The sequence below is a fragment of the Podarcis filfolensis genome, assembly GCF_964270895.1.
Source record: "Podarcis filfolensis genome assembly, chromosome: 3".
Taxonomy (NCBI): domain Eukaryota; kingdom Metazoa; phylum Chordata; class Lepidosauria; order Squamata; family Lacertidae; genus Podarcis; species Podarcis filfolensis.
Window position 1 is genome coordinate 86,285,335 of NC_139606.1, and position 14,612 is coordinate 86,299,946.

General features: G+C 42.5%; 1 protein-coding gene and 1 long non-coding RNA gene across 2 annotated transcripts in view; one reads left to right on the forward strand and one right to left on the reverse strand.

Annotated features, from left to right (window-relative positions):
* The window catches only part of KCNK17 (potassium two pore domain channel subfamily K member 17), a 35,521-nt gene that overhangs the window by 13,715 nt on the left and 7,194 nt on the right, over nt 1–14,612 (reverse strand). The window contains exons 2-3 of the mRNA XM_083604617.1: nt 13,497–13,608; nt 1,646–1,812 (exon numbers count right to left, since the gene is read on the reverse strand). Of these exons, the coding sequence (XP_083460743.1) occupies nt 1,646–1,812; nt 13,497–13,608 (279 nt within the window). The remainder of the gene's footprint in view (nt 1–1,645; nt 1,813–13,496; nt 13,609–14,612) is intronic.
* On the forward strand, nt 4,169–7,571 carry LOC310758429. Its single transcript, XR_014545774.1, has 3 exons — nt 4,169–4,241; nt 7,292–7,348; nt 7,474–7,571. It is a non-coding gene; the product is annotated as an uncharacterized lncRNA (long non-coding RNA).

Sequence of the window (14,612 nt, forward strand, 5' to 3'; positions counted from 1 at the left end):
ACTTGTGGGGCTTCTACTCCCTATTTTGTAAAAATTAAGTAGTTTAAGTTTGTGACAAGGCTTGGAATTGGTTTGGGTGCAGACAGAGGCAAATTAAGGTAAAAGGCATGAAGCAGGAGACTTGCACCTTCACCAAATACTGCCTTTGTTTCTAATTGTTTTCTCCAATCACACCTACTTGAAACCTTGTTAGATCCCTCAATATGCAATACTTTCTTGTGTAACAGAAACCACACTGGTACAATGAACATAGTATAGAGTTCATTCAGGCCTAGTGGTGAAGTTCTCAGTTTTTAAGGATTATTTCTAAACAACCAAAATGCTCCACAATCCTGATCAGAGTGTCAAAACTTTTGCATTGTTTTGAAAGCATAACTAGATTTTGAGCCCAGAGCTGCCTTGGCAGAAAGTGCTGAAGTGTCCTTCAAGTACTTACACAAAGTATCAGTACACAGAGGGTTAAGAAGAAAGTATATTAGTACTGATAAAAAGGTAAAGGGACCCCTGACCACTAGGTCCAGTCGTGGACGACTCTGGGGTTGCGGCGCTCATCTCGCTTTATTGGCCGAGGGAGCCGGTGTACAGCTTCCAGGTCATGTGGTCAGCATGACCAAGCCACTTCTGGCGAACCAGAGCAGTGCATGGAAACGCCGTTTACCTTCCCGCTGGAGCGGTACCTATTTATCTACTTGCACTTTGACGTGCTTTCAAACTGCTAGGTTGGCAGGAGCTGGGACCGAGCAACGGGAGCTTACCCCGTCGCGGGGATTTGAACCGCCGACCTTCTGATCGGCAAGTCCTAGACTCTGTGGTTTAACCCACAGCGCCACCCACATCCCTTTTAGTACCAGAAATAATAACTATAATTTACAGGGCTGGTTCTACCATTAGGCTGGTGAGGCAACTGCCTCGGGCAGCATATGCTGGTAGATGGTAGTGTCCCTGAGCTCCCTGATCATATGCTTGTTGGAGAAGAGAGCTGTTGTGTCATGCACTTTGCCCTCTGCCTTTATAATTACCCTATTGATCTCCCTCAGGGGCAGCCCTGTTGCTATTACTGATGTAGGAATTGCAATAAGAAATGATGCGGCAACAAACAAGTCTGTGCTTTGGTCTCATAACTATTCAGTGTGCTGCCATTTTCAGCCACAAATCAAAAATGTTCCCAGGACTGCAGTCCTACATATACTTACCAGGGAGTAAGTCCCATTGAATTCAATAGGACTTACTTCTGAGTAAACATGCCTAGCATTGTTAGTTTTGCCCTCAGCTGGTCACTTAAACACAGAGAGAAGCAAGTGTTATACATAGCCTCTGGAGGCCATGTTGCAGGGTGTGGGGAACCTGTGGCCCTCCAGTGGTTCCTGAACTATATCATTGGCCATGCTTTCTGGGACTGATGGGAGTTGTAGTTCAACACCATCTGGAGGGCCAAAGGTTTGCCCCACCTACTGTATTGCAATGAGAAGAATCTGTACATCAGAATCACAAGCCATTCTGTGGGTTAAGACACCATACTGTTGCATTATCGGGCCAGCTGATTGGCCTGCTACAGACTTAAGTCAAAGACATGTCACTTTTATCTGCACCTAAACAACTCACCCATGCTGACAAAAATGAGCAGTAAAGCACCCTTGCTGTTTACCTGCCAGTGAAACTTCTCACCCAGGTGAAAGGCGCACAGCTGAACACCAGAGAGCATCAGCTGTCCTATCCTGTTGAGGAGGACAAGGTTCAAAGGAATCCCAAAAAGAGCAAAGAAGATGCAGAAGACTTGTGCAGCCTCCGTGCTGGGACTCAGGTTACCATAACCTGGAAGGAGAAAGTTGATAGTTAGTTTAAAAGAACGCGGCTGTAAAAACATAAATCTGTTTCAGTGTTATCTGGCCAAAAGAAGAGGGTCAGAGGTTAAGGATATGTGGCACGAGGCTCACAGCTTGTATGCAGCCCTGGAGGTACTTGTGTGGCCTTATCAGAAAATCCCAGCTTCCATTAAGTGAAGCAAGGTTCTCACCCATCACCTCAGAGGTAAGCTAATACAGTGGTACCTCGGGTTACATACGCTTCAGGTTACAGACTCCGCTAACCCAGAAATAGTACCTCGGGTTAAGAACTTTACTTCAGGGTGAGAACAGAAATCGTGCTCCGGCGGCACGGCGGCCCCATTAGCTAAAGTGGTGCTTCAGGTTAAGAACAGTTTCAGGTTAAGTACAGACCTCAGGAACGAATTATGTACTTAACCTGAGGTACCACTGTATATGTGAAGCCAACCTGTACAAAAAGCTAAAAGATCAAAAGGTTATTAGATGCCTGAAGTAACAGATATTGACATGGATATTCTAATTCTATTATTGCATGGATGTGGTGAGACAGAAGTCTCACATTTAGGGTCAACAAATTTGTATTTGTGTGTTCAGTACTGTGTATCTACCAGCCAAGGATATATCAGCTGTATTCAGGTAGATAAAACAACCAATTTTACTAGGTTTCCATCATAACCGATGCATGTTTAGAAGTAAAGGATCGCTGGAATATTACTAGGACTCACTCCAGAGCAATTGGATTTAGGAATGTGGTCAAAATACTTACTCACCCCCCCAAACATTTGTATGCTTACATCTTACATTCAGCAGTGCATAACAAAAATACAAATGGTGGGGAGGGGGGAGACAATGAAAAATCAACACCATAAAACCAAACAAAAATCAATGACAATAAAAACAGCAGTTAAAAGTAGCAGCGATGAAACAAAACTCATGAGGTCAGTAAAACTCAAGTTTAACGTACATCATCTATAGCTCATGGCATCATGCCACACCTCCCAGCAGCTGCCAGGCAGGAATAGCCCAAGTCATTCTTCTACCTGATCATCAGATCCTTTCCTATATTTTCAAGAGCATTACTAACAATAGTAAAAAGTGTCATATGATATGATTTCTAGCGACACTTTTTATTATTATTTCTAGTAGTATTTTTGTAAATAAACATGCAATATAAAACTACTTCCCATTCTTCAAACTCTAGTTCCATCTATGAAATAAATGCTGGACTCTCTCCATTCTCATTCCCCCAACTCACAAGGCATCTGTTGAGACCCACTTTTTTGTTCACAAGCAAACCAACGTTACAAACATCATCAGCGTTACAAGGGATAAGGCTGTACGGAGGCAGGTGCCAACAGCAAGCACTCTAGATTACAGAAGGGTCCTAAAATTAGGAAACGTTCCCACTTGAAGGCTTCAACAGACTCTACACTCCCCTGAAAGCCCACTTTAATTCTATAGATGTAACTCTCTGAAACCTATGTGATGTTTGCTTCTGGTTGGGGAGGTTAATTGGACTGAATGGCAAAACAAAACAACCAGAATACCATGTGTTTCCTGGTGGGAACAGCTTGCTCTTTCCTCCCCATGCCCCCCCCCCACCATGTACTCTTTAAATAGTGGGGAGAAAGCAGCAGGCTGCCTGCAAGGAAAAAGGATTAGCCAGGTACCATAAGCATTCAATATAAACCACAATGATTACTGAGAATAAAAGTCACCTGGCTTCATAGCACACTTACTTCTATTGGCTGTGAACACTATTATGGCAGACACATTTATGGAGCTAAAGCAAAATTGAAGCATAAATAAGTCTTTAAACTGCATTCTGTGGGGCCTGGTTCTTGCAAGGAGCAGTTCTTGGAAGTTTGTTAGAGTCGTCCTCTATAACAACCATGTATTTCGCATCCTACAATAGATTGCACTGTTAACATGTTCCCCCGCTCCCATGTTGGATTTTACTAGTTGTTTGCTTTTATTTGCCCACCTTTTAAAAATCTGGATAGCAGTGAGATGGAAAAAGCAAATGGTTCAATTTCCCTGTGTCTCCACAATTTTAGAATGTCTGTGTGGGGCACATGATCAAACACTTCCCCATATAAAAAACTCACTGTCCATTCAAAACAACCACATTTTGATGAGCAGGAAAGTATTTCAAAGTAGGCGTGTGTTTAAAGATGCAACCTTGCATTCTGGGAAGAAGAAAAAAAAAAGCCCAATAGATTTTAAAAAAACAAAACCCCACACAGTACTGTTCCAATTCCATTTTAGTATCCTGAAAGAATGTTAAAATGGGTTCCATGGAGCTTTCTAGAAGAGGGGAATTCTGAATTGCGGTGTGACTACACCGCAAGTATGGTTTTCTTTGATCAGCTGCGTTTATATTGGCCTACACATTTGTTAGCATAAGGAGTGATGATGGTAAGCACTGTACTAAAGACACATCAACCCACAATACACAAACAGAAGTAGTTCTAAAACAAGATTATGTGGGAAAACAGGAAAGTCCATATATATCGAGAGAGAGAGAGAGAGAGAAAGCTTTAAAAGCAACCTCAGGGTGCACAGAGATGACACACAGGAATGTCCATAAAATGCCACAGAACAGTTCAATTTAACCAAATGGCACTTCAACCTTATTGATCATTCAATCAAATCAGAGGTTACAGTGATAGTAAAGGGCAGATTTATTGATTTGTCTCCCATCCCTCCCACCATGGTTTCTGGCGAAACTCTGTCTTGGATCAGCAAAACACCAAAAAGGTTTGTTTAGGGCTGCTTGTTGGTTTACAGTACTACACGCAGGTCTGGCTGTTTGGATATCTGAATCTGTGGTGTGTATAGAGAGGTTTGTGTACTAATTCCTCATGTATGGATAAGTGAATTTCTGTATAACAAGCAGTTCAATAATGGACCTGCATGTATTTGGTTAAACTGTCCACTAGGCCGTCCCATCTAAATCATGCAACAGAACTGTGGCGATGTCACAATATGTTCATGATGCCAGGGCACCAAGGGTTAAGTGCTGAACTCAATTTTACACATCAAACTGAATAGAGGGAATCAAAAGTTGGGGTTTTTTCAAGTAATCCATTGTTTACTAATAACAGTGCAGTAACTGGAAACATTTTAACTTCATTTCAAATTAACAATCAATGATTTTACATTTTCTAAAGCCTGTGGTTATGTTAGCTGTCTCAGTTAAAGATACTGACTTACATAAATATGGTATAATGAATATACATATGCACGTGTGCACGCACATGCATGTGTTTGTCTTATGAATGTTAACTGGACTACTTGGTTCTGAAGGAAAATAATGTGACCTTATTTATCCGCAGAACTGGAATCCACAATGGAACATGGTGACCTATAGATAAATATATAATCAAGCTCCAGCCAGTTGGTTTTTCCCACTCTCCACTGAAAATGAACAAATACTTAATATGAGCCTAGGTGGGCACTTCCTTGTCCAGTGGAAGGTCAATGATCATGAAAATGGTGGTTGAGGGGTGGGGAGGCTGTTCCTAAAGTGCCTGTCATGTTGTACTGAATTCTAGGGTTCTTCAACTTGCCCTCATCTATTTCTCACCATAGCTCTTTGACTTGAAGAAAGCAAAGTAGCTCCCACTCTGTCCCACTCCCCCAACTCTCTCCTGTCTCATCTGGATCCTCCAGTGAGCCCCTGTTTCCAATTGGGGGTGGGGGTGGCGCTTTTGTAAGCACATCTAACCCCACTGGGTGGCCTATGGCAAGAAAAGCAGGATAAGAAAAAGTACTCAGAAGTGTTGAACGGCTGGGGTCTGGTGACCCTGTACTGAGACAGAGAACTAGGAATTTATAGAAATGGGGTTGAATATTTGTTGATATGATAATGTGATGGAGAACAACTTTATCTGAAGTTTTGAAAAGCCTGTTCCCAGGTGTAAGTAAATAAGGAAGCTATTGCATTTCACTTTTTGTACACTTTGTCTTAACATTCTGTACTTTTGCATTGTGTGCAACTTTGATAAGATCACCATAAGATGTACTTTTTGATAAAAGGGTATATATATATATATATATATATATATATATATATATATATATATTCATTTGCGACTGTCGCTCAGGCTCACATAATGCTGACACTGTAACACTAGCCTTCCTTTCAGGGCTGCTTACCAAACTAAGTGTGGTGTAGTGGTTAAGAGCGGTAGTCACGTAATCTGGGGAACGGGTTCGCGTCTCCGCTCCTCCACATGCAGCTGCTGGGTGACCTTGGGCCAGTCACACTTCTTTGAAGTCTGTCAGCCCCACTCACCTCACAGAGTGTTTGTTGTGGGGGAGGAAGGGAAAGGAGATTGTTAGCCGCTTTGAGACTCCTGAAGGGGAGTGAAAGGCGGGATATCAAATCCAAACTCTTCTTCTTCTTCTTCTAATGCACATAAGCTGCTTTGAACCACGTGGGCAAAAGCACCATGTATTACCATCATACCAGTTATAGGCTCATGAAACATAGGAGCTGAGATTTAAGAAGGGCATGTACAGTGGTACCTTGGGTTACATACACTTCAGGTTACATATGCTTCAGGTTGCAGACTCTGCTAACCCAGAAATAGTGATTCAGGTTAAGAACTTTGCTTCAGGGTGAGAACACAAATTGTGCTCCGGCGGCGCTGCAGCAGCAGGAGGCCCCATTAGCTAAAGTGGTGCTTCAGGTTAAGAACAATTTCAGGTTAAGTTACGACCTCCGGAACGAATTAAGTACTTAACCCGAGGTACCACTGTATAAGAAATGGAAGAAAGGTGAAATCATGAAGGAGCCAACAGTTGCAGGGAGAAGGTCAGACAGGGCAAAACTCAGAACAAGCTCAGGCTTGTAAGAGTGGTGAAAAATAATTTTTAAAAGGTTTCTTTGGCTATGTTCGAAGCAAGGGGAAGGACAAGAACAAGGAAGTAGTAAGCTCTCTGCGTGGAGAAGATGGAGAAATGATATTGGGTAACTGCTCAACACTTACTTTGCCTCTGTCTTCATGCAAAAAGAAAGCAAGGACACCTGGCTTGCCAGTAGTATGTGTGAAAAGGATCTGGGGGTCTTAGTAGACCACAAGTTGAACATGAGTCAACAGTGTGTGGAAGGAGCAAAAAAAAAAAGAAAGGAAAAAAAGGTAGTGCTATTGTAGGCTGCATCAACAGATGCAGAATATCCAGATCAAGGGCAGTAATAGTACCACCTCTGGACCACATCTGGAATACTGTGGAATGGACTCCCTCACAAGGTTGTGGACTCTCTTTCCTTGGAGGTTTTCAAGCATCTGTTATGGATGCTTTAGTTGATCTAGACTGAAAGCAGCAGATGAGGATAAGCATGAATGATTATGGATTGAGAAAATTGATGTTTTCCTGCTGCAAATGGGGTAGTGTGTGTGTGCATCCCTAGTCCAAATTTAGATGAGCCTGTTTTGCTCATCTCTGTATCATTCTGGCAGATGCAGGTTCTAAGTCCCACTTACTACAGAAGGTGCTGCTAAGCAAAGGAATAGCAAGTCAGGACCTTGTGAACAAGTCCAGTGTCCCCCACACTGCCCTTGACTGCAGTCCTTTTACCCTCTAATTTGTTAGCTCAAGATTTAATACCGGTATATTGCTTTGCCTTGTGCTGTTTGTTAAGGAAGCCATTCAATAATTCATCCCCATCTGATTTGCTGGATGTAATAATGTGCTACGTGAATTGCCAGGAAATCACATCCAGGGAGCATCTCAATCTTCAATTGACAAACTGGAACGTGTCCAGAGGAGGGCAACCAAAATGGTCAAAGGCCTGGAAACGATGCCTTATGAGGAACGGCTAAGGGAGCTGGGCATGTTTAGCCTGGAGAAGAGGAGATTAAGGGGTGATATGATAGCCATGTTCAAATATATAAAAGGATGTCACATAGAGGAGGGAGAAAGGTTGTTTTCTGCTGCTCCAGAGAAGCGGACACGGAGCAATGGATCCAAACTACAAGAAAGAAGATTCCACCTAAACATTAGGAAGAACTTCCTGACAGTAAGAGCTGTTCGACAGTGGAATTTGCTGCCAAGGAGTGTGGTGGAGTCTCCTTCTTTGGAGGTCTTTAAGCAGAGGCTTGACAACCATATGTCAGGAGTGCTCTGATGGTGTTTCCTGCTTGGCAGGGGGTTGGACTCGATGGCCCTTGTGGTCTCTTCCAACTCTATGATTCTATGATTCTATGATTCTAAACCCGGTAGGTGTATTAATATTAAAAATCAGTTACACTGCATAGAAAACAATAACTTGATATTTTGTTGAAATATATTGGAAAACTCTCGACCAAAATTGACTGCAACGTTGATTTAGATGCATAATCCGTGGGTATTAGAATAATGCTTATCACCCTTATACCACTGTTTTCAAAAAGTTATGCTTACAGTGAACAAGTCCTGGAAGACTGATCGCTACTTGTCAGATCCTTCCCACCAAGCTTGTACTGCCATCTAGTGGTTTGTTATAGTAACAAAGTGTGTCCAACAAACGAAGGGAGGGTGATCAAATTCTGTGCTTGTGGTCAAACCTTTTTAAAAATGCCACCCCTTCCTTTAAAGTTTTTCTTCACTATAAATTAAATACATATATTGCTAAATACAGGAATATGTCCTGCAGGAAATTTAGAAACTTTCTCAAAAGGGGCAAAGAGCAGGACATTTTTCTTCCCTCTTCTCCAATCCCCTACATTTTTCAACTCAGCCCAACTAAAGCCCAACTCACCCAACTTCCAGGATGAGAAACCACTGATGCAAAGCAGATGTGCAGCTGCTGTTGCCCGCACAGGGCTGTTTTCCATAGAATGAGCATGTACCTCCCAATCTGACTGGGGATGCCCATCTGGATGCCACACAAAGCTTTACAATGTGCACACAATTTCACATCAGATTTACACCCAGAAAGCAGCAAGTATTTAACTGAATGAATGTATTCTGGCCTCATGTGGCTAACCCTGGAGACAGCTGATACACAGCTCCTTTTAAGTTAGGAGCTCAAGCAGGAGACCAGGAATGGTTTGGGAGGGAGACTTAAAGACACAGATCTCTGAAGGGGATTGGAGACTCACCGTGGCCTAGATCTCCCTTTCGCTCCTTCTCCACCAGAATAAAGTAATCTGCTTTAAAGATCATACATATATTATGGTACCTGACCCCTGTCTGATTGCAACCACATCAATGAAATCCTATCACCACTCGGTTAGAAGGGGTGCAAGATGTTATACACTTACAGTGGAAGTGCTGGAGGGTACAAAGTTTTTTGTTTGATCTTTACGGTTCTCACAGTGGTAGCAATTCAGCTGAACATGGGGCCAGCTTTGTTCAGGGAGGCAATAAAGAATTGGTGCGTACCTTGTTCTCACAGAAAAATTGACACAACAATGTCAAATGGTGAACGGGAAACTTAGGAAGGATACCTTCATGGAAGAATGGCTTGAATTCCGTTTCCTTGTTAATTTCAGCAAGGAGAATAACTGATCTCCAATCTCTTAATGATTGCTATGGATTTTCTCTCCTAACTGCAGTATATCATGCTAGGTGAATAGTGACTTTCTTCCCCTTCTGGCTGACTTTCTAACTCAGTGATGAAAGGTTTACTTAAAAGAGTATAAGTAAACCTTTCATCACTGAGTTAGAAAGTCAGCCAGAAGGGGAAGAAAGTCACTATTCCCCTAGCACGATATACTGCAGTTAGGAGAGAAAATCCTGTTGTTTGGATTGTTATACTCCTATATTAAAAAGCTTCCTGTCTGCTTTGAAATCAACACTAGTGAGAAGTAAGAAGTAAAAAACTTGCAGCATGCCAGACATAGCATGATGTAGTACTGCCATCTTGTGACTTGTAAGAAGGCAGAGGCAAGAGGACTGCTCCTTGTACAATTTCATGTGCAGAGCTGTATGCAGGTGGGTGTACTTTCCAGTGTGAGGACTGCTGCACAGTTTATATGCACATGTTGTGGAATGTAAAAATATATTTTTTAAAAAATTTTTGCACAAAAACAAAAGAAACAGCTCAGGCTCACACTAGATTTGATGGCAGAACTGCTCCCATGTATAAACTAGGGGAGTGGGATCTCCTGTTTGCAACAATGTTTGCAACAAAAGGGCCATTCAAGTGGGGTGCTAAACTCTCTGCCCTGTATTATAGCTTCTCTCCAGGGTCATTTTCTGCCCAGCTTGGTTCCAGAGCAATGTTAAAAACTCCCCAGGCACCAGGCACATTATTCAACTGGTGTGGGTCCAATTGTAACCACATAATCTCTGGATGATGCCAGGTTGGCGACTGGCATCTCCATCTGGCTGCCCACCTTTCAGCTTTTTAGGCAAATAAGCAGAAGAGTTTACTTACTGCATTTATATCCCATCTTTTTCTCCAAGGAGTACATGGTTCACCCATGTCCTCGGTTAATCTCTACGTCAACCCTGTGAGGTAGGTCAAGAGGTTGTGACCCAGTGAGCTTCATGATTGAGTGCGGAATTGAACCCTGACCTCCCAGGTCCTAGTCCAACACTCTAACCACTATACCCCACTGGCTTCCTAGAGTTCTTCTGATATGGGGCAGCTATATAAATTAAGAAGGTAAATAAGTATGGGGAAAGCAAAATGTCACTTAGAGAAGGATCTGAAATAGCTTCCTTGAAGCTTGAATTTGTTTTATTCTGGATTGTCTTATTTGATGTTTGAAAGTGTTGTAAACCCCTTTGAGATGTTTTCTTTAAAATATAAAGCATCAACCACAATCTAAGTTCAAGGTGTCATTTGGTGATTAGCTTATATATCTGAGTTTCTGACACTGTTCCAGGAAGAAAGGCTACATGAAGCCAAGCACTAAGTGCAGGGAAGATTCAGTTTCCCTCACTCTATGAGCTCTTTTGCGCAATAAATAAATAAATAAATAAATAAATTAATAAAAATGCATTTGTAATTCCACTTTATATGTAACCGGGGGACCCACAAATGGAGCTGCTACTGCTGTCGTGCGTAGTTTGAGTCTCAGATACACAGAGCATTCATGGCCACATGCCCAGATTAAAAAAATGTGATCAGAGGCACCACATGAAGAAACAGAAGCAATCATGAGAGCATTGAAGAGTTTTCTATAGGCTGTTTGGGCATTTTTGACGTCAGCCCATTTACATCAGTGAGTCTAGGAGAAACAATGTCGGGTTTGTGGGGCATGTGCGTAAATGTATATCAAAAAAACACACACCCAAACATCAAAGAGAACCAAGTAGGATGACACAAACATGGGAATATATTATCACCCTTAGGCAATCCCTAAAATAAATGACTGACCCTTTTCAGCCCACATTAAGGCTATTCATGCAGTTTGTCAAAAGGGAAAGAATGCCAGAGAAGACAAGTTGAGAAGCACTTTACTTATAAATAGTTACAGCTGGTTTCTTTATGAAATTTACATGGCACTCTATGGCTCCTAAAGCAGCCCCCAGATAACAACTTGCAAAGACCATCAATAGAACAAAACCAATAAAATCATAATCTGTTAAACCAGAAGAACAAAGTAGTTTCTTGAAACCTCAGGACAACTTGGAAAACAAATTAAAATCCACAAAAGGTTTATATCGATCTCCTAAAAACCAATGGACTGGAAGTGTGAAGTCTCTTTGGAGAGAGACTCACCTAACACAGGAACCACGACTGAAAAGGTCCTGCCGCTTCCCTGAAGTTAGATGAGCCAGAAGAACAACTGGAAGCCATTGGTAAACCAGTGATAGAGAATATCAGATCTGAACTGATGTCAGTAAGCAGTTAAAAGATTAGTTTGTTAGCTTAAGCCAGTGGTACTCAAAGGGTGTGGAGTGCCACACTGGTGTGGCAGGAGAGGATGGCCAGTGTTGCGAGAAGATTCAAGGACAATCAAAGAAACATTCAAATGTTTCAGTGTAATATAAAAAGGTAAAGGGACCCCTGACCGTTAGGTCTAGTCGCAGACGACTCTGGGGCTGGGGCGCTCATTTCGCTTTATTGGCCGAGGGAGCTGGCGTACAGCTTCTGGGTCATGTGGCCAGCATGACTAAGCCGCTTCTGGCGAACCAGAGCAGTGCACGGAAACGCCATTTACCTTCTTGCTGGAGCAGTACCTATTTATCTACTTGAACTTTGACGTGCTTTCGAACTGCTAGGTTGGCAGGAGCAGGGACCGAGCAACGGGAGCTCACCCTGTCATGGGGATTCGAACCACTGACCTTCTGATCGGCAAGTCCTAGCCTCTGTGATTTAACCCACAGCGCCACCAGTGTCCCTCAGTGTAATATAGTATAGTATAATATTTTTTTTCTTAATCTGCAGAATACAGATTGATATCTTTTCAAAATGAGAGCAAGAACATCAAGAAATACTGAGACCAATCCTGGTTGTGATCCAAAATTGCCATTCAGACAGAGCGCTTGACAAGGCTCATTTGACTCCCGTAGCAACCCCAAGGAAACCTCCAAACAAGAAATTCTGTCGACCATATGTGGATAGCTATCCAAGCCTCAGATTCACATGGACTGGAGATGAAAAATGGAGTTTGTTTGTCTCAAATTAGACCTAATATAAATGAGATTACCTGGGGAAAGCATTCTCATACATGTCATTTTGTACACATACTTAAAGTACATTTGTAAGTGGTGTGTTTATATTTTGGGAATGATTTGTGTTCTTATGTGGCTGCATTGTTTTATACTTTCTGGATGTCCCATAATCATATTATAAATACTTGTGTTCTTTAAGCCATAAGTTTTCTCTGTCTTTGCTATCTGCTTCTCCAAGGTGTACAACCAAGCATAGCTAAGTTTCTTTTTGTCTTCCAGTGTATTTCTTATCAATAAAATTTTTGGTGTGGTGGGAGCAAAATTTTATTACAGTCATACCGTGGGTTACAGACGCTTCAGGCTGAGTTACGGACCCGCCAAAACCCGGAAGTGCTGGAACGGGTTACTTCCAGGTTTGGGGTCGCGCATGCGCAGAAGCGCCAGATCACAACCCACGCGTGTGCAGACGTGTCACTGCGGGTTGCGAACATGCATCCCGCATGGATCACATTCACAACCTGAGCGTCCACTGTATTTATGTGTGGCCTAGAGAAAGAAGTTTGAGAACCACTGGTTTAAGCCATAAGTTTCCTCTCTCTTTACTATCTGCTCCTCCAAGGTGTACAAATTTAGATTATCACAGCAAACTTTATCAGGGGAAGGGCCACTCTTCCTTTTGCCCCCTTCTACTCGGATCACAGTGGGAGGATGAAACATTTGGGGATCAGATACCTCCAGAGATATAGTATAGATTAATAAAGGTAATTTGCTAGGAAGCACAGGGCATTCCATTCTTGGCTGATGAGAGAGAAGGTCAGCCTTCCTGAAATTTATTTTCTCCCCTCATACTTCACACCGTTCCCTAGAAGCTTGTACCACAGTTTAAAAAAACAAAACAACAGGCATAATTGTGTGTTTCCATTCCATAACCCAGGGTTTACTGTCTCTGTGTGGAATTCAGATGCCTCACAGGAACATAAGACAAAGCAATACAGGAATCTGCCCATTTGTAGGCTAACCTTGCTTCCTGAAGGTGGCGCCTCTGCCAAGGAAGAAGGGGGAAAGGCTGTTTCTATAACTGGTTTTACGCAATTTTCTCAGAACATTTCCTACCGATGGTTGTTACTGCAGAAACAGAGAAGAAGAAGGAGCCAACAAAGTCCCATCTGCCCAGGCTCGTGTTTCCCTTAAGGTAAAGCCCACTCTTGTAGGCCTGGATGATGCCCTGCAAAGAGATAAGAAGGAATAAGAGTGAGAGTTTCTGGCAACAAGGCAGCTAAGTCACCCTGGAGACCGTCAGACCAAGGCAAGATCAGAACTTGCTTTTCTGGCATGGCACATATTTAAAACATGAATAGACTCCTTCCTCTAAGGCAGGCATAGGCAAACTCCGGCCCTCCAGATGTTTGGTATTACAATTCCCACCATCCCTAGCTAACAGGACCAGCGGTCAGGGATGATGGGAGTTGTAGTCCCAAACATCTGGAGGGCCAGAGTTTGCCCATGCCTGCTCTTAAGGGGCTATCATAGGTGGCTCCATGGGGCTTTTTATGTATAGCAATTTTAAGGATAGGTTGTGTTTTCACCCTGTTCTTTAAAATGCATTGTAACTGCTGCTGTTTTAGTGTTTTTAACTGCATTGAAGTCTGCCTTAGGATCATATGATAAAGGTCAGGTAAAAATACTCTTAATAAATAATGGGATGGGGCAGTTTTCAGCTTGAACATGCAGACCACAGTATATATGGAACATGGAAATTACTTAGTAGTAGTCATATGGCATAATTACTCCACAGTAGTTACAACAGCCAGAGGTGTAGGGAGCACAGAAGCAGTAAGGAGATGCCCTGTAAATGTGGCTAGTTACTGAGGAGTAAAGCCCCATCATAGTTTTTTGCCACTGGGTGATCTTGAGTTAAACTGTGCATACACCAAAGGGTTAATGTGCATATGGGTCACACAGATCCAATTTTTCTCTGAGTATTTTTTTTTACACATTTTTCCACATGCAAATACTGTCAGTTGAACTCTATCTCAGCGCTTCCCATCCACGCTAGTGGGCAATGCTTGGATATATGTGCACTGTGCATTGCCCCACCTCCCACAATTAGTACTTCCCACCTTCCCTGAAACCTGATTTGCATTGTGGGCACGTCTGGAAGCATTTGTTCAACTGTGCCAGCAGCCAATTTCTTACTTTGCTTTAATATCCAATATAACAGACATACAC